This window comes from Somniosus microcephalus, chromosome 4 (assembly GCF_052327205.1).
Source record: "Somniosus microcephalus isolate GS21.2 chromosome 4, FLI_Smic_1.0, whole genome shotgun sequence".
Classification (NCBI taxonomy): Eukaryota; Metazoa; Chordata; class Chondrichthyes; order Squaliformes; family Somniosidae; genus Somniosus; species Somniosus microcephalus.
In genome coordinates, this window is record NC_140990.1 from 255,638,864 (window position 1) to 255,659,524 (window position 20,661).

The 20,661-nt window shown below is 41.3% G+C and overlaps 2 protein-coding genes across 3 annotated transcripts in view; one reads left to right on the plus strand and one right to left on the minus strand.

The window, feature by feature from the left end:
* The window catches only part of mettl8 (methyltransferase 8, methylcytidine), a 59,066-nt gene extending 57,705 nt beyond the window's left edge, over positions 1 to 1,361 (minus strand). Inside the window, exon 1 of one of the 2 annotated variants that reach the window (XM_085986264.1) lies at positions 1,315 to 1,361. The gene's annotated coding sequence lies outside the window, so the exon portion shown is untranslated. The other variant, XM_085986265.1, reaches the window with a different exon arrangement.
* Positions 1,362 to 2,639: 1,278 nt separating this feature from the next.
* Positions 2,640 to 20,661, plus strand: part of dcaf17 (ddb1 and cul4 associated factor 17) — a 53,338-nt gene continuing 35,316 nt past the window's right edge. The window contains exons 1-5 of the mRNA XM_085986268.1: positions 2,640 to 2,757; positions 5,682 to 5,977; positions 12,995 to 13,098; positions 13,325 to 13,415; positions 18,061 to 18,197. Coding sequence (XP_085842394.1) covers positions 5,825 to 5,977; positions 12,995 to 13,098; positions 13,325 to 13,415; positions 18,061 to 18,197 — 485 coding nt within the window. The 5' untranslated portion in view covers positions 2,640 to 2,757; positions 5,682 to 5,824. The remainder of the gene's footprint in view (positions 2,758 to 5,681; positions 5,978 to 12,994; positions 13,099 to 13,324; positions 13,416 to 18,060; positions 18,198 to 20,661) is intronic.

The window sequence follows — 20,661 nt, forward strand, 5'->3', positions numbered from 1 at the left end:
GTGCATCCTGTATAGTTCACAATGCAGCCACGGTACTTTGGTATCAGTGGATGTTTAGGATAGTGGCTGTAGTGTGGATCAGATGGAACTACTTTGCCTTGGATGATGTTAAATAATTCTTTATAAATCTAAAAAGATTTTTTTAAATCAGATGCTCAAGATGCATCTGAACATCAAATTCCCTTTAACAGTCTGACACTGACCTGATACTTTGTGTATGATTAATAATCACACCCAAACCTTTCCATTTATGGATTGCATACCTTCTCAAAGAATTCAAGTAGGTTCAGGACACTACCCATTGTTTCTAAAATTACAACTGCCCTTCAAGAACTCTCTGTTCTTTAGTTCATCAATTTTCCAACTGAAGTCTCGAGTTTGATAAATGAATTCTGCACAACCATCATCGGATTCCTTTATTTTTTGACATTCAAGCACACTATGTCGATTACTGTTTACTGCAATTAAAGTAGTTTTCCTTTGGGTAGCTGTGTTTCAAAAATTAGGAGGTTGGTCCACAGGATTTTGCCAACATTTAGAGATCCTCAACAAAGAGGTTTGAAAACAGTTATAGAAATGTAAATTGAGAGTTAGGGTGTGAGTCTAACTATGGCTCTGTGGTCTTTAATTTTTTTTATTGTGGGATATCCCTTCAGCTATTGACCCGTTCCAGGGGAACCATAAGAAATAGGAGCAGGAGTACACCATTCGGCCCTTCAAGCCTGCTACATCATTCAATAAAATCATGGCTGATCATGGTTTTTTGTCAGTTAACCAATCCTCAATCCATGCAAATATATTATCCCCAATTCCATGAGCCCTACTTTTACATAATGACCTCCTGTGGCACCTTATTGAATGTTTTTGAAATATCCAAATATACTACATCCACTGGTTCCCCCTTATCTACCCTGCTTGTTACACCCTCAAAAATAACATTTGCCAAACCTACCTACCAACGTCAACGTGAGTTACCCAAAAGAAAACATGGCTATCCTCGTGAAACCTTTTTATTGGTATAATACAGCAGCAGAATTAATGGGCAGGCAAGTCAACAAATACGGTAAAAAGACTAACCCTGGAGACCCTGCGCTTCTGGGACACAGTACTGACCCCACTTGGTCAGAAATCTGCTGAACTCGCGGACGGCAGCTTGAACACCAATAAAATGTCTCAGGACTCCAGCCCCTCCCTCCTCCCTGCTCCCTGTGATTTCAGGACACAGCGCCGGCAGCACATTTCGCTCACTCGCCCAGCGAGACAGTTACCGACTGGAAAAAACCACAAATGACGCCGCTGCCGAAGCGAGCTCACCTTCCGGACAACCTCTCCAAATCACCGGAAGTACAACCGCGGAAGGCTCGCTTTTTTTGGGGGGGGGGTGAGAAGCAGTGCTTTCTGGGAGATGTAGGCTTTGCGGTGCGGAGAAGAGGCGAGGGCAGGTGGAGGACAACTACAACTCCCAGCGGGCTCCGCGACATGTCCGCTCAGTTCCGCTGGCAAGCATTTGTGGGGCGCAGGCTTCTTGTGTCTAGAGCTTATTCTCTTGCTCAGCAAAGTGGAGAAGGAGGTATTAGAGCAGGAGTGGAGAGAGAGAGTAAGTGGGACCTCTTCCATTCTGACGGTGCTATGTATTTTTTAATTAAAAAAAACAACGAAATACTTCCTTTATTGTATGTTTGTTTTATTAGAATTTAGCCCATATATAGGCTTATGATCTTAATATATCAATGTGTGATGGACCATTGAAAGCATCGCTGGAACAAAACCTCATAAATGGAGTCATGCTAATTGTAGTTAAGTTTGATCAGGTGAAATGTCAGCTGTGGCTCAGTTGGTAGCACCCTCGCCTCTGAGTCAGAAGGTTGTGGAGTCCCACGCCAGAGACTTGAGCACAAAAATCAAGCCTGACACTCCAGTGCAGTGCTGAGGGAGTGCTGCAAAGTCGGAGGTGCCGTCTTTCGGATGAGACGTTAAACCGAGGCCCCGTCTGCTTGCTCAGGTGGATGTAAAAGATCCTGTAGTGCTATTGCGAAGATGAGATGGGGAGTTATCCTCGGTGTTCCAATATTTATCCCTCGATCAACATAAGAAAAACATTATCTGGTCATTATCACATTTCTGTTTGTGGGAGCTTGCTGTGTGCAAATTGGTTGCCACGTTTCCTATATTACAACAGTGACTACAATTCAGAAGTAATTCATTGGCTATAAAGCGCTTTGGGGTGTCTGGTGGTTGTGAAAGGCGCTATATAAAGGCAAGTCTTTTTTTTAATTTATGAATGTTTGAGTTTCAATGTTCATTTTACACAATTTTAGAAGTCATGTTTTTTAAATGAATCTGACAGCAGGATGGCAGCAAAGTCGAGTTCGTCCTTATACACACCTATGTCTAAGCATTAGATTTTTTAATTTAATAATATTAGAATAGAACTCAAACGTACTCAAAGACAACCTGTTGTAACTTCAAAGTGGTGGCTTGTCAGCTTTCTCTGCAGAAAGTTATGCAGAATTATTACAAAAACCAACACTGAAGATATGTATTGCTTTTTCTTTATCTTCCACATTTTTTCTATTTGTTTTATTAAACTTCCTTTTATTCAATTTAATTGATATCTTAATTTTTGTCTTTTTAGTTTGTGTGTGATATATAATCTCCAAAAAGCAAAATATTAAAGAAGCTGAAAATCTGAAACAAAACAGAGAACACGAGATACTCAGCAGGTCCAGCAGCATCTATCAAGAAAACATATTTCAGGTATAAATCCTTCCTCAGAACTAAAAGATATTGCAGTTGAACATCAATTAAGAATAAACAGAACAAGGAAAAGGGGACTGAGGGTGGATGGGGACACACACACACTACATCCACACACAGGAAAATACATAAAATGACCTGTAAAGTCCTAAGTAAAGATTCACCACCCCAGCACCAATCCGTTCACCTTCCCCCATCTCCAGAAATTGGTACATTCATCCGACATTGGCAGTACCTCCTGCCATAGAGAAGGTGGCAGCTATAGTTGAGGTCTGAAGTTGGTAATGTCAGTATTAAGGCCAGAGGGATGCAAAGTGCCTAGTAGAAAGATGAGATGCTGTTCCTCCAGCTTGTAGTGGAACAGTGCAGAAGGCCGAAGACAGAGGGAATGGGGGAGAGAATTTAAGTGTATTAATATATTGTCTTGTTTCATTATACCCCTTTCAGTTATTGATATACAGTCCCCACCGCTTATAGCGGGCACGTGGGTGATAATGCTATTTGCCCACTGTGAGGTGGATAGTAAAAGGAGCTTGGCTTTTTCGGCTAGAGGGGACCACTGATAAAAGCATCTCCCACACGGATTCTGAAACCAGCGCAGAAGTGCCTCCTCGACCAACTCACACTTACCCTCACGCTTCCTTTTTCTGTCAGGATTGGAATTTTGATTCCATTCAGTGTACTGCTTTTCAGCTGTTTGTAGAAGTTAGCGACAGTAGATTTTGGAAGACTGAGGTGCTGCACGAGGTCACGATAATTCATTCATTTTCCTCACGAGGTCAATTTTCATGCTGAGGCTCATGCCTTTCCTCTTTCCAGCCATTTTTGCTGCTGCAGTCAGTGTTGATTAGTGCAAGCTGTAACCTGACTCGACGTAGATGATCCAAAGTAATCCCACTTTAACAATGTGCGATCTGCTGATGAAACAGCTGAGTCGTCCCAAAATAGCCAGCACGTTAAAAGCAGTTAGCATTAATTGCGTGGTATAGACGGTTACCTACCGTAAATGCGGGCCTTATAAGATGAGATAAACATAGTGAGAAAGGAAGTATAAGGGGTTTAGCATCTTTGAAAGTAGATAAATCGCCAGGCCTGGAAGAAATGTACCTGTTAAGAGAAGCAAGGGAGGAAATAGTGGAGGCTCTGACCATCATTTTCAATTCTCGCTGACTACAGGTCTGGTGCTGGAGGACTGCTAACGTTGTACCATTGTTTAAAAAGGGAGAAAGGGATAGACCGAGTAATTATACGCCATTCAGCCTAACCTCGGTGGTGGGCAAATTGTTAGAAAAAATGTTGAGGGACAGTATAAATTGTCATTTAGAAAGGCATGGATTAATCGAGAACAGTCGGCATGGATTTGATAAGGGAAGGTCGTGATTTATTTTTTTGAGGCGGTAATAAGGAGAGTTGATGAGGATAGTGCGTTTGATGTAGTCTACAAGGCTTTTGACAAGGTCCCACATGGCAGACTGGTCAGAAAAGTAAAAGCCCATGGGATCCAAGGGAAAGTAGCAAGTTGGATCCAAAATTGGCTCAGTGGCAGGAAGCAAAGGGTAATGGTCGACAGACGCATTTGTGACAGGAAAGCTGTTTCCAGTGGGGTTGCGCTTTTTGTGGTATACATCAATGATTTAGGCTCCAATGTAGGGGAAGAAGTTTGCAGATGATGCAAAAATTGGCCGTGTGGTTGATGGTGAGGAAGAAAGCTGTAGACTGCAGGAAGATATCAGTGGACTGGTCAGCTGGGCAGAACAGTGGCAAATGGAATTCAATCTGGAGAAGTGTGAGGTAATGCATTTGGGAAGGGCTAACAAGGAAAGGGAATACACAATAAATGGTAGGATACTGAGAAGTGTAGAGGAACAGAGACCTTGGAGTGCATGTCCACCGATCCCTGAAGGTAGCCGGACAGGTAGATAAGGTGGTTAAGAAGGCATACGGAATACTTGCCTTTATTAGTCAAGGCATAGAATATAAGAGTAGGGAGGTTATGCTAGAAATGTATAAAACTCTAGTTAGGCCACAGCTAGAGTACTGTGTACAGTTCTGGTCACCACATTACAGGAAAGATGTGATTACACTAGAGAGGGTACAGAGGAGATTTACAAGGATATTGCCAGGATTGGAGAATTTTAGCTGTGAGGAAAGCCTGGATAGGCTGGGATTGTTTTCTTTGGAACAGAGGAGACTGAGGGGAGACTTGATTGAGGTGTATAAAATTATGAGGGGCCTAGATAGAGTGGATAGGAAGGACCTTTTTCCCCTAGCAGAGAGGTCAATAATCAGGGAGCATAGATTTAAAGTAATTGGTAGAAGGATTAGCAGGGAGTTGAGGAGAACTTTTTTCTCAGAGGGTGGTGGGGTCTGGAACTCACTGCCTGAAAGGGTGGTAGAGGCAGAAACCCTCATCACATTTAAAAAGTACTTGGATATGCACTTGAAGTGCCGTAACCTGCAAGGCTACGGACCAAGAGCTGGAAAGTGGGATTAGGCTGGATAGCTCTTTTTCGGCCAGCATCGACACAATGGGTCGAATGTCCTCCTTCCATGCCGTAAATTTTTATGATTCTATGATAAGTTGTGGGGCCTGTACTCCTGTAGTTTTTACAGCTTGATTTTCTTGTAGCTAAAGTGCATTCACACTACAGTTGTAGCAATGCTGCAATTGTAGTGGAATCTGGTGTTAGGACCTGACCTGACCTAACACTACCTCTCCGATTACTTCATGCATAAAGTTACCCTTTGGTTAATAGGAAATGTGGGCTTGAGTGTGGAAATGTAGGCTGAAGCATCTTCATTGCAAGCTATCTTGTGATAATGATAAGCTGTTGCCTTCCCAATGTAAAAAAAGTATATTTACTATGCGTTTTAAAAATATTCAGGCTTTCACACTTTAAAAAAAAAAAAAAAATCTTTCACAGATCCGATCAACTGGGGAGGAACTGGATTTCCACTTCTGACATTGTGTCAGATATGCTGATACTGAAAACATAATCTCAAGTACCATTACAAGGAGCCTCAGGGCAACAAACATCAACAGTTTAGTAATTAAACCATCTATAAAATGTATGGTACAAAAAAGACTACTAATATTTCATGTTTAAGGAAAAAAAATTACATTTGCATTTTGTCTGCAAGATCTCTTGGTTTGTATGGAAATGAAGATGGTTCTGTGCACAGAAAAAACTTGGCCATCCTCCGTCAGTTAGTATGTCAGGTGAGTTGTGGTCAGTGTTGCATCTAACAGTATTTTACAATCTTTTAATGTATTAAAGATTTTGTATCCAGCATGCACCTCCTGTTTGTCACGTTTGCACACTTTTTATTGTCACACTTTGTTGATTGGCAGCAATGAGGTAATACAAATATGAAGAACAGAGGAGATTATTGAGTTATTTTATAGAAGTGTTTAAAATTATGAAGGGATGGGACAGAGTAGAAAGAAACAACATGTTTCCAGTGATTGAGAGGTCTAGAACTTGGGACATATGTATAAGATTAAATGTATGAGAGTTAGGAAAAAGAACAGGAGGACCTTTTTTCTTTACATCGAGGGGGTTGTGAGGCTGTGGAATGTGCTATTGGAGCTGCTGATTAAAGTAGAAACAATGTCAACATTTAAGAATAGGTTTGATTGGTGGTAGGAGGAAAGAGGAATAAAGGAATATAGAAATAGGGTCTCGCGAGCGGATGCTGCAAGTCTGAAATGCAGCATAAATTGCTGGAAATACTCAGTAGGTCAGGCAGCATCTCGATCTGAGATGTGAACTCTGTTTCTCTCTCCACAGATGTTGCCTGACCTCCTGAGTATTTGCAGCTTTTTCTGTTTTCTCAGAGGCCTTCCTTTACTATCCAAGGCCTTGAAAGCGTCTAGCAGCACTCCCTACACACTTAAAAGTCTTTTTTTAACATCTATTGCAGCAAGTCACTACTTCAATAAAACAACAAAAAACAGTCCAAAAGCTTAAATGCAAACTTACATTAAAAAAAAATGTGTCCCTTTAAGAGGTGCTGACAGAGCCTCTGTCAGTCTCTTTACATGCTGGGTTTCCCTGGCGTGGTTATGACCCAGCGCAGAACTCTGCGCTAGGGTCGAAGTTGGCCATGGTGACGTTAAGTCGGCGTGCCATCACCAATCTGCCATTTTTTTTTGCAGGGCGCTAACACTTACCAGCAGCGCTACAGAGAGGACCAAACTGGAGGACGCCGCAGGACCTGCCACCAGCTGGCGAAAGAATGGTGGCCGCCGTTCTTTCACCATTTTTTGCTCGTAATGGGTGGTGTTAAGCCCCCGAATTTTTAGCCCGATATTTTTGGCCAAAGCTTTGACTGGTAGCTTGAAGGTGGATCCTGCAGTCTGTACATGTTCAGTGTGCACAACTTCTAGGATGCATCGGTACCATTAGTTAGCCTCTCTCATCAGATTTAAAAATGGACATTGGTGTCCATTTATCATTAGCTCACACATGGAAGAGTTTAGGCAAATAAAACCCCAACATGATCTCCAGCACAACATAACAAAAGGTTCTGAGGATGAGTCAGCTTTTACATTTATCATGAGTTAATTTTGAATTGGTTAAGTCTCTTTTACAACAAATTTGAATTTAATTGTTAACACCATCTCTTTTTTAAATAGTGGGAATCTTTTTATAATGAAATCTCTCGTCGTATACAAGTGTCACTATCAGGAGTGGGCTGATTGATCATAATGGGAAGTATAACTGACATTAAAGCAGTACAGCTCACATTTAGTGCAAAACATTTCTATTTTAACATGTTAAAAATAGTATGTCATTGCGCATTTTCGGCACACTTCAGCAACTTGTATGCAAAATTTCTTATTAAATTTCATATTTGTAAAGCAGCAAATCAGAACAGAGATAGTAGGAATGAATGAATGGATTGTAAGTGAGGAAAGCGGCCAGGATACTACTATGAAAAGAAGTAATCCTGAATGACCAGTGAGGAGAAAGGTGAAGGTAAACGAATCAAATTATTCTGAAAATTGAGCTGCTATTTTGAATTTCACTTAGCTAAACTTCCAGAACTAAATCCAATAAATGAATGTAAGAAATCCATAAAACATTATATGATTCAGAATAAAACACTCGAGAGGAAATCATAAGAAAAATAATGGGCCGTATTTTGCGACCTCTATGGGTGCCCGTAGGGGCCGCGCAAGTTCCGGGTTTAGGCATGCGAAGCATCTTCTTGACAGATCCTCCCCATCCCCGGGAGATGGGCCACTGCGGGTGGAGAGTTGCGCTATTTGCCCAACTTCCGCCCGCTGAATACCCATGAAATTACCAGCATAAGAGTTTAAAAAAATAGAAAAATAAAATGTTATCACTCATTTATACATTAAAAACCCTGTCCAATAAGGTAAGTTTATTTTTAGCTCTGTTGAAACATTTTTTAAAAATTCAAAAAATTACATTTTTGTTTTAAGATATTTAATTAAATGGCATTGTAATTCATTTTAAATGTAATATTTCTTTCTTTCATGAGTTCGTGTATTTTATAAGTGATCCCCATTCATACTTATGGGAGTTCAGTACATACGGAACTCCCATAAGTATGAATGGGGATTCCCTTTTATTGGCTGGGCTGGCCCACGTGATTCCAGGAGCACTTGTGAACCACATGTGCCCCTGGGATACATGAACCTCTGCCCGCGGGAAACCGGAGAGACCCAGGATCACAAGCCTCCGTATCTCCCAGGCCACCAGGTAAATGCGTAGATATTTTTGGGCCAATGTATCCTACATTGAGCGCACCCCCCCCCCCCCCCCCGCCAAGTACTGCAAAAAACCCATACTCTGTTTCCAATCCTCAGTACTCCTTCCACAGTGCTGCCAAACCACCAGACCATCCACTCAGTGCTACTAAATCACAAGGACCCCCCGTACTGCTCATTTCCAGGACCTTCCTTAGTCCAGCTTTTATATTCTTCGTATAATTGGATACCCATAACTGTATACAGTACTCCCACTGCAGTCAATAAGATCTTCTGCAAGTTCAACGGTGCCACCTTGCTTTTGTTTGTCATTTTATGGCCTTACCTACTTGCATTGCTACCTTTTAATGACCTGTGGAGCTTTCAAGACTGAGATCAATAGATTTTTGCTTAGTAAGCGTATCAAGGGATATTGAGCTAAGTCGGATAAATGGAGTTGAGATTCATATCAACCATGATCTAATTAAATGATGGAGCAGGCTCGAGGGACCAAGGCTGGGAATTCAACATCCAGGGGTATTCAATATTCAGGAAGGGCAGGCAAAAAGGAAAAGGAGGTGGATTAGCATTGCTGGGTAAAGAGGGAATTAACACAATAGTAAGGAAGGATATTAGTTCTGAAGATGTGGAATCTGTATGGGTAGAGCTGAGAAATACCAAGGGGCAGAAAATGTTAGTGGGAGTTGTATACAGACCCCCAAACAGTAATGCTGAGGTTGGGGATGGCATTCAACGGGAAATTAGAGACGCGTGCAATAAGGGCACAGCAGTTATCATGGGTGACTTTAATCTACATATAGATTGGGCTAACCAAATTAGTAACTGTGGAGGAGGAATTCCTAGAGTGTATACGGGATGGTTTCCTGGAACAATATGTCGAGGAACCAACTAGAGATCAGGCCATCTTAGACTGGGTATTATGTAATGAGAAAGGATTAATTAGCAGTCTTGTTGTGCGAGGCCCCCTGGGGAGGAGCGAACATAATATGGTAGAATTCTTCATTAAGATGGAGAGTGAAGTAGTTGACTCAGAGGCTAGGGTCCTGAATTTAAATAAAGGAAACTACGATGGTATGAGGCACGAGTTGGCTAGGATGGATTGGTGAACGTTACAAAGGGTTGACGGTGGATAGGCAATGGCAAACATTTAAAGATCGCATGGATGAACTACAGAATTTGTTCATCCCTGTCTGACATAAAAATAAAACAAAAAAGGTGGCGCAACCGTGGCTAACAACGGAAACTAGGTATAGCATAAGATCCAAGGAGAGGACATATAAATTGGCCAGAAAAAGCAGCAAACCTGAGGATTGGGAGCAGTTTAGGATTCAGCAAAGGAGGACAAAAGGATTAATTAAGAGGGGGGAAATAGAGTATGAGGGTAAGCTTGCAGGGAACATAAAAACTGACTGTAAAAGTTTCTATAAATACGTGAAGAGAAAAGGATTGGTGAAGTCAAGCGTAGGTCCCTTGCAGTCAGAATCAGGGGAATTTATAATGGGGAACAAAGAAATGGCTGACCAATTAAATACATACTTTGGTTCTATCTTCACAAAGGAGGACACAAATAACCTCCCAGAGATGTCGGGGAACATAGGGTCTAATGAGAGGGAGGAACTGAATGAAATCCGTATTTGTAGGGAAATGGTGTTAGGGAAATTGACGGAATTGAAGGCCGATAAATCCCAAGGGCCTGATAATCTACATCCTAGGGTACTTAAGGAAGTGGCCCTAGAAATAGTAGATGCATTGCTGGTCATCTTCCAAAATTCTATAGACTCTGGAACAGTTCCCATGGATTGGAGGGTAGCTAATGTAACCCCACTATTTAAAAAAGGTGGTAGAGAGAAAACGGGGAATTATAGACCGGTAAGCCTGACATCGGTAGTGGGGAAAATGCTAGAGTCCATTATAAAAGATGTAATAGCAGAGCACTTGGAAAGCAGCGACTGGATCGGACAAAGTCAGCATGGATTTACAAAAGGTAAATCTTGCTTGACTAATCTACTGGAATTTTTTGAGGATGTAACTGGTAGAATAGATAAGGCAGAACCAGTGGATGTGTATTTGGACTTTCAGAAGGCTTTCGATAAGGTCCCGCATAAGAGATTAACGTGCAAATTTAAAGCACATGGGATTGGGGGTAAGGTACTGACTTCCCTGTCTCTGCACCTGCTTAATATCTGTTACATTTCCAGCTTTTTCCAGTTCTGATGAAGGGTCCCACATCTGAAACGTTAACTCTGTTTCTCTCTCCACGGATGCTGCCTGGCCTGCTGAGTAGTTCCAGCATTTTCTGTTGTTATTTCAGATTTCCAGCATCCGCAGTATTATATTATAGATAGAGAACTGGTTGGCAGACAGGAAGCAAAGAGTTGGAATAAACGGGTCTTTTTCCGAGTGGCAGGCAGTGACTAGTGGGGTACCGCAGGGATCGGTGCTAGGACCCCAGCTATTCACAATATATATTAATGCTCTAGACGAGGGAACTAGATGTAATATCTCCAAGTTTGAAGACGACACAAAGCTGGGTGGGCGCGTGTGCTGTAAAGAGGATGCCGAGAAACTCCAGGATGATTTGGACAGGTTGGGTGATTGGGCAGATGCAGTATAATGTGGATAAATGCGAGGTTATCCACTTTGGTGGTAAAAACAGGAAGGCAGATTATTATCTGAACGGCAATAGATTGGGAGAAGGGGAAGTGCAATGAGACCTGGGTGTCCTTGTGCACCAGTCGCTGAAGGTAAGCATGCAGGTGCAGCAGGCGGTTAAGAAGGCAAATGGTATGTTGGCCTTCATAGCGAGAGGATTCGAGTACAGGAGCAAGGATGTCGCTGCAGTTGTACAGGGCCTTGGTGAGACCACGCCTTGAGTATTGTGTGCAGTTTTGGTCGCCTTATCTGAGAAAGGATGTTCTTGCCATGGAGGGAGTGCAGCGAAGATTCACCAGACTGATACCTGGGATGGCAGGAATGACGTATGAGGAGAGATTGGGTCGATTGGGCTTATATTCGCTGGAGTTTAGAAGAATGAGAGGGGATCTCATTGAAACTTATAAAATTCTAACAGGACTAGACAGACTAGATGCAGGAAGGATGTTCCCGATGGCGGGGGAGTCCAGAGCCAGGGGTCACAGTCTAAGGATAAGAGGTAAGCCATTTAGGACAGAGATGAGGAGGAATTTCTTCACCCAGAGAGTGGTGAACCTGTGGAATTCTCTACCACAGAAGGCAGTTGAGGCCAATTCATTAAATATATTCAAGAAGGAGTTAGATATATTTCTTAAGGCTAAAGGGATCAAGGGATATGGGGAGAAGGCAGGGACAGGGTACTGAATTTGGATGATCAGCCATGATCTCATTAAATGGTGGAGCAGGCTTGAGGGGCCAAATGGCCTACTCCTGCTCCTATCTTCTATGTTTTCTATGATGTGAGAACATCCCACTGTGCTTCACAGCCAGTGAAGTACTTTTGAAGTGTGGTTACTGATTAACGTAGGCAAACTTGGCAGCCAATTTGCACACAGCAAGATCCCACAAACAGCAACAGATAAATTACTAGCTAATCTGTTTTAGTGATATTGTTGGAAAGATTAATGTTGGCCAGGATACTAGGAGAACTCTTCTGCTCTTCGAATAGTGGCATGGGATCTTTTACATCCACTTGCGAAGGTAGACGGAGCTTGGTTTAACATCTCGTCTGAAAGACTGCACCTCTGATAGTGCAACACTCGGTATTGCTGACGTGTCAGCCTATGTTATGTGCTCAAATCTCTGGAGTGGGGCTTAATACATTAAAACATGGATTCTCCTCCGAGTTGCTGGTAATGGCTTAGTACTGATAAATGACAAAAGGACTGGTAACATTTTGGTCACTCCAGAATGAACACACAGCTGGAATGGACTCTTCAGCATTTGGAGTTGAGGTACAGTACTCATCAAGATGGGTTCCCTGCTAACAATCAGCAATGAAAACAGGGCAACTGCAGTTAACTGACCTTGGAGATTCCTGACACAGTCCTGACGAAGGGTTTCGACCTGAAACGTTGACTCTGTTTCTCTCTCCACGGATGTTTCCTGGCCTGCTGAGTTTTTCCAGCATTTTCTGTTGTTAATTCGGATTTCCAGCATCCGCAGTATTTTGCTATCGTATTGGAGATTCCACTGCTTAGTTGAGAATAAGAGACAGTAAATACAAGGTATAGCCTAAGGTGTATGTGTACTGAGAAACTTTAAAAAGAATTGTAGTATGAAACTATTTTAACGAAAGACTTCCTACAAGTCTTCAATCAATTTCTAGCAAACAATGTGATAATCTTTAAATTACTTGTTGTTTTTCATTAAATGTGAATGGTGGAACCAATTAGTTGATTTGCCTATTGAATGTTGAAGACCTCCCTGCTGTTTTGTATTGTGATCCGATTACTACCTCTCAATGAATGAAAGTTAGAAATCTCTTAGAAAAAGATCCAATATAATTAATTTGCTATCTTTCAGAAGACTACAACTTTTGAGAGTGTTTGGACAAAACAATCTCATTCACCAGTGATTTATGAAAAAGGAAGGATTTACTTTGACAATTACAGATCTTGTTTTTGTAGGTAAGTCAAACATAGTTATTGAATTAAAAGAAAAATGTATGACAAAATACGTGCCACATGCCACGTTACACAATCATATTAAATTATAGCGATATAGAATATGGCTTAAAAACATGACACAAACCAAATGGGGATCAGTTAGAGCCCTGGATTATTTGCATATTTCTGCAGAATGTACATTGCAGCTGCAAATGCCTCCATTTAAATGTTGTTTGTTGTGTGTCAGCACTGGCCCTCAGCCGACCTTGCTGTATGAATTGCCTAAACTTCACAAGTCTGAGAAGATTGAGGATGCACTACTTTGCGAGTCTCCTGTGGTGAGTTAATAATTTAATATTTGTAAAAGTGAAAAGTTATAAAAAACCTCCTATCAATGCTACAGTATTCCTTTACCTGGACTTCCTAGAAACCTGTAATGCCACCTCAGACAAAATAAGGCAGTTTGCCCCCTGTAGGCATCTGTGCAGAGGCAGCATCTCCTTTTTATTTTTCTCTCTAGGGATATTTGCATGTCCTGACAGATTCCAGGCACAGACCCAAGTCATGACTGAGCCATGCACCTGAACAATGGAGAGGTATGTGTGTGTGCGCTGCTGAGATCGAGGTCTTCTGCCTGCCGTTGGAGATAGAAATTACCCATGACTTTTCTTCTAAATTATCTTAATCCTTCACTTGGATAATCTGGCCTGTCCTCAGAACTCTCACTGACCCTCTGGTCCAGCTTCTCATTTGCACCCCTCAACTGGGACACCAAAAGGGCAACAATCCAGGAAAATGTGTAGGAGGTCTGGAACACCGTTTCCTTCTCATTAAATTAGCTACACTAGGCCTGCACCTACTACAGGTAATGCTTGCTGGGTAAACTCCAGGGAATCCTGGGGCAGCGAAGGTAGGGTACAGAACTGACATAATGGACCTCTGTGCCTTTTTCCTCTGCCTTGCACTGGGGAATGCCTATTCCCCATATATAAGCCAAAGGAAAATCTACCCTAATAACGCTTCTGCTATTTAAGTTCCTGTAATTACTTGTATTTTTTCTGTCATATTGTAGAAATTGTTTTAACAATCACTAGGTGATTTATTTCAAATAAATTGTTTGAAATGAGTGTAACTCCTTTTTAATTAAGGGCTATTTTCCCAATCTACTGTGGAGGTTTGAACAACATGACATGCAAGAGAATGGGAGTAAGAATGAGACAGGTCATTGAGCCCATTCACTCACTGATTGGAAGAATGACTGAGATTGTTTTTGAGACAAATACTTCTATTGCCATCTTGCTACAGACCGAATCATACTTAAATGGGATCGTGCCCAATAGTTAAATCTTTGAGTTTAGTGGCAGTTTGTTTCTTTGGTTCATAAATCTTAAATTGCATTTTAGAAAGGAACTTCAGCGTGGAAGTAAGTTAAGTGATGTCTACTTATTAGCCCTACTGTTGTCATGGGAAGATAGTGGCCTTGAAATTACACAGTGGAATACTGATGTACAAATTCTTAATGTGTTCATCTGAGATTCCTATGTCCCTTATTTTAGTGAAGATGTTAACCTATTTATTTTTAAAGGGAGAACACATCCACTAAAATAGAAAAGAGGAATTTTAGATGAATACATTAAATGTTCCATGGTTTAATTTCTGGGTTGTTCATTATTTCTCCTGGATCATTTTTTAGCCTTCAATCTTTAGTGGTTCTGACACACTAGCATGACTCATCATCAATAAAACATTTTCAACACTTTGAATGGAAGTGTTAGAAGGAATAACAACAGAAAATGCTGGAATCACTCAGCTGGCCAAGCAGCATCATGGAGAGAGAAACAGAGTTAATATTTCGGGTCGATGACCGTTCTGACGAAGGATCATTGACCTGAAACTTTATCTCCACAATGCTTCCGCAGTATTTTGCTATTGTATTAGTGTTAGAAGGAAGTTCCTTTATTGTATGCCACCCTGGTTTGGCCACTTGTGAAACCTTATAACTATGAATGAATTAAAAGTCAATGTAAAGGAAAAAGTAATATCACTAATGGGGTAAGTAGACAATATTTATTATACTTACTGGGCCGGATATTCCGATGCCTACAGGTGTGTACGCGCTGTGTACACACCCGTAGGGACATTGGAAATGCCGGTTTCAGGAGAAGGGCCTCTGCGGGCGGATAGTTCCGCTTTCTGGAGAACCTCCACTCGCAGAAAACCCTTAGAAATCTTACACCTGGTAAAAGCGTAAGGCCTGCTTTTACCAGTATAAGATTTGAAAAAAAAGTTTAAAAAAAAGAAATTTTTCACTCATTTATCATTTAAAAATACTTTTTTTTTTTAAAAAGGTAAGTTTATTTTTAGCCCCGTAAAAAACTTTAAATATTTTTTTTCAAAAAATTTAATTTTTGTTTAAAATATTTAATTTGTTGTAATTTCAACTAATTTTAAAAATGTGATTTAAAAAAAATTTAATTAATGTTTTAAAGTATTTTTGGGGTGATCCCCATTCATATATTTGATAGGTCTATTTGTCAAGTGTATGAAGGGAGATTCCCTTCTTTGATTGGCTCCCCATGGCCCACGTGATCCCAGGGACGCTTGCGAACCGCACGCGGGAAGCCTCCGATCGGAAAATACGGCCCAATGTAGTAATGTTTCCCATTAACTTCCAATATTGCTGTGGTCTCCTGATCTTATAATTTGTTTTCCATACAAAGAGCTTCCACCTTTTCACTGACTTTCTTTATAATTTTAAATATTTACATCAAAATATCTTTCAGACTGATTTTTCCTTCTCAATGACGCCTTTGCATAATTCAGGGAACAAAGTATAGGGATAATCCCTGCTACCTTTCTTTGTACAGCACCCTTCGTAACACATCAGTTCATTTTATTTTTAATCTTTGGGCGTTATAGCTACATAGTGTAGTGGTTATGGTCCTGGCCTCGCAAGTCTGAAGTTATGAGTGGCAAGTGAAATGGGGAGTGTAGAAGGGCATGCCTAGAGCAGCAGCAGGCATACCTTGGAACGAGCTGTGCAGCTAGTGAAGCTACTACACAAGGCTGCCTGCATGCTAAATGACAAAAGCAGCAGGCTATAGACAAAGCTAAGTGATCCCGCAACCAATAGATCTAAGCAAAGCTCTGCCCTACCACATCCAGTTGAGAATGGTGGTAAGCAACCAGATAACTAATGGGAGGAGGAAATTCCATGAACATTCCCATCCTCAACTGTGGTGGAGCCCATTCTCTGAGTGCAAGAAACAAGGCTAAAGTGTTTGCAAGTGTCTTCAGTCAAAAGTGCCGAATGAATGATTCTATTTGGTCTCCTCCAGAGATCCCAACCATCATAGATGCCATTGTCCAGCCAATTTGGTTCACTTCACGTGATGTTAAGAAGTGGTTCAGTGTACTGGACACAGCAAAGGCCATGCACCCTGAAAACATCCTGGTTATAGTGATGAAGATCTATAGCTTTTCGCTCCCCTAGCCAAGCTGTTCCAGTACAGCTATGGCTATGACATATCTACACAACAAGTGTGAAAGATTGTTATGCTATGTCCTAGCAATGCAAAACAGGATAGAATCTAACACTGCTCTATCAGCCTTCTCCCAACCATAAGAACATTAAAAAAATGGGAGCAGGAGTAGGCCATTTGGCCCTTCAAGCCTGCTCTGCCATTCAATAAGATCATGGTTGATCTTTTATCTCATCTCCACTTTCCTGCACTATCCCCATATCCCTTGATTCCCTTAATATTCAAAATTCTCTTGATGTATTATCGGTAAAGTGATGGAAGGATTCATCAATAGTGCCATCAAGTGACACCTACTCACTAATAACCTGCTCACCAATGCTTAGTTCAGGTTCTGCCAGAACCACTCAGCTCCACACCTCATTACAGCCTTGATCACGACATGAATGCAAGAGCTAAATGCTAGAGCATAGGTGACCTTGACATCAAGGTACCATTTGACCGAATATGGCACCAAGGAGTCTTGGCAAAATTGAGGTCAATGGGGTTCAAATGAAAAACCCTCCAGTGACTGGAGTCATGCTTGATGCAAAGAAAGATGGTTGTGGTTTTCGACGACCAATCGCTGAAGCCTCAAGATATCGCTGTAGGAGTTGCTCAGGGTCTGTGTCCCAAACATCTTCAGCTGCTTCATCAATGACCTTCCCTCCATGTTAAGGCCATGAATGGGGCTGTTCACTGATGATTCCATAGAGTGTGGCTCTTTTCATGACTCCTCCAATAATGAAGCAGCCCATGCCAGCCTACAGTAGAATTTTGACAACAGCGGTCTTGGGCTGACAAGTGGCAGGCAATATTTCCGCCACACAAGTGCCATATAATGACCATCTCAAAAAAGTCCAACCCTCTCCCCATGACCTCCTACAGCACCATCATTGCCAAGTACCCCACTGTCAATATCTTGGGTGGGGGTGTCACCATTGGTGAGGCACGACCCGAATATACTTGGAAAGGATAACATTTGTAGAGATTGTGTGGGGCACAATGTTACTATCTTGAGTTGGCTGTTGCACATTTTGCTGTAAGTAGTGGTATTGAGTGTGTCTTTGTGCCTCTCTCCATTCCTCCTCCTTAAAGATCTGCCCAGATTTTGTTCCCAGGTTTTCTGCCCTGACATTGGTCATGCAGGTGAGCATGATGCACAAGGTGGTGTGGCTGCAAGAGACTGTTGAGTGGTGGAAGTATTCTAGGAAGGTTGGCTCGCATTGAAAGCAATGCTGCTGACTTATTTTCCTCCCGGTTGCCCCATATCTCCAAACCTTCCTCTTCCCCCTCCTCATACACCAGTAAAATGTTACCTAGTTGTCACTCATGTTCATATATGTACTATAACACTGCTCTTTCTCTTTCTGTTAGGATTCTTGTTTTTTTGTATAAAGTTACAGTACACGAACATTAAATCTGTAAGCATTTTCATAATTTTAAACATTCTTTTACACACAAGGGAGAAATGTTACCCAAACCATCAGACCACAAGCCATCAATCATAGCTCTGACTGCAAACAACTGGCTCATCCGTATGTCTACTAAGAGTGCAGAAATTCTAGAAAAAATCTACCTCTCATCTCAATGGAAATTCAGGTATTCAAACAATTAACATTCCTCATAAAATATTTATTTCATGAGAGTGCAAGATTACTCCTCTCTAAGTGGTGAAATAACATTGCAGTTTCTGTTTTCTTATCCATTCCAAAATTTGCTGTGGTAGAATAGCTTTGTTTCTGTTTTTGTTCTAGGTACTTTCTTAGAAAGATAAAATACAACATAAGAACTTAGCCTATGTTTCACAAGTACTTGTGGAATTCTTATTAGCTGCGCCAGTTCAAGTGCATACAGTCCACATTTATCATAGAATCATACAGCATAGAAGGAGGTCATTCACCCATCATGCCTGTGCCAGCTCTTTGAAAGAGCTGTCCTCCCCTGCTCTTCATAGCTCTGCAATTCTCCCCTTTAAGTATATAGACAATTCCCTTTTGAAAATTACTATTGAATCTGCTTCCACCACCCTTTCAGGCAGTGCATTCCAGAATAACGCTGTGTTAAAAAAAAATTCTCCTCCTCCTCTCCCCTATAGTTCTTTTGCCAATAACCTTAAGTCTGTGTCCTCTGGTTACAGATGTTCCTGCCAGCCTCTATTAAATCTCCCCTTAACCTTCTTTGCTCTAAGGAGAACAATCCCAGCTTCTCTAGTCTCTCTACATAACTAAAGTCCCTCATCCCTGGTACCATTCTAGTAAATCTCCTCTGCACCCTCTCCAAAACCTTGACATCCTTCTTAAAGTGTGGTGCCTAGAATTGGACGCGTTACTCCAGCTGAGGCCTGATGAGATATGAGTCAGATATTATTGGTCAAAGATAGCCAATACAATTGCAGTAAGAGATCAAAAATGATATGAAGACATTTAAGATAGAAAGAGATAATAATTGATAAACTAAACAAACCGAGAGGATAAAGACCCAGGTCCAGATGGATTGCATCCATGTGTATTAAAAGAAGTTATGGAAGAGATAGCAGAGGCACTATTTTGCATATATATAACAATTCAGCAGAAAAGGGAATAGTGCCAGAAGACTGTCGGACAGCTAATGTTATTCCTGTATTTGAAAAGGGAGTTAGAACAAGTTCAGGGGACTATAGACCAGTTAGCTTAACATCAGTGGTAGGAAAGATTATGGAGTCTTTACACAAAGATGTAATAGAAAAAACATCTAGAAACCGAAAATATAATAAAGGGTACTCGGCACGTATTTCAACAGGGAAAGGCCATGCTTGACCAACCTTATTGAATTCTTCGAACAAGTAACAGAAAGAGTAGATGTAATATATTTGGATTTTCAAAAGGCCTTCGCTAAGGTACCGCATAGTAGACTCATGACTAAGGTCAGAGCACGTGAAGTCGGGACAGGTAGCAGAATGGATAGCAAGCTGGCTACAAAACCGAAAACAGAGAGTAAGGGCTAAGGGCAACTACTCAGATTGGCAAACGGTGAGAAGTGGTGCTCCACAGGGATCAGTTCTGGGACCACTGTTGTTCACAATTTACATTAACAATTTGGATTCGGGAATCTGAAGTACAATTTCTAAATTTGCAGATGACACCAAATAGTTAATACAAAGGAAAATTGTGACAAAATACAAAAAGACATGAATAAACTTGCAGAATGGGTGTTTAATTGGCAGATTAATTTCAGTATAGATAAGTGTGAGGTGGTGCATTTTGTAAGGAGGTTAAGCAGGCCACGCACTGCTTGGATAATAAGAGTCTCAATGGGGTAGAGGAGCAAAGGGATCTAGGGGTACAGATACACAAATCACTAAAAGTAGCGACGCAAGTTAATAAGACCATAAAAAGCAAACCAAGCACTGGGATTTATTTCTAGAGGGATAGAATTAAAAAGTGGGGAAGTCATATTAAACTTGTATAGAACCTTAAATCTCAAGAGTTTAATAACCTTGCTTGTATAACAATTAAAAGAGTACGCAGGAGACAGAGTTCAGTTAACAGCCATTTTTCCAGAGAATCTTCTCCACTTCATGCACTCTATTTCCCATAGTGCATTGCACATCACAACTACGGTAAGCTATGTGGGACAATTCAAATACACAACAGGTCACAGTTCTGGCCTCCATATTATAATAAGGATATAGAGGCACTGGAGAAGGTGCAAAAAATATTTACAAGGATGATACCAGAACTGAAAGGACCCTAGGAAGTACAGAGGGACCTTGGTGTACATGTACATAGATCTCTGAAGGCAGCGGAACAGGTAGATAAGGTGGTTAAAAAGGCATATGGGATACTTGCCTTCATTAGCCGAGGCATAGAATATAAGAGCAGGGAGGTTATGATGGAGCTGTACAAAACGCTGGTGAGGCCACAGCTGGAGTACTGTGTGCAGTTCTGGTCGCCTCACTATAGGAAGGATGTGATTGCTTTGGAGAGGGTGCAGAGAAGATTCACCAGGATGTTACCTGGGATGGAGCGCCTCAGCTATGAAGAAAGACTAAACAGGCTGGGGTTGTTTTCATTGGAGCAAAGAA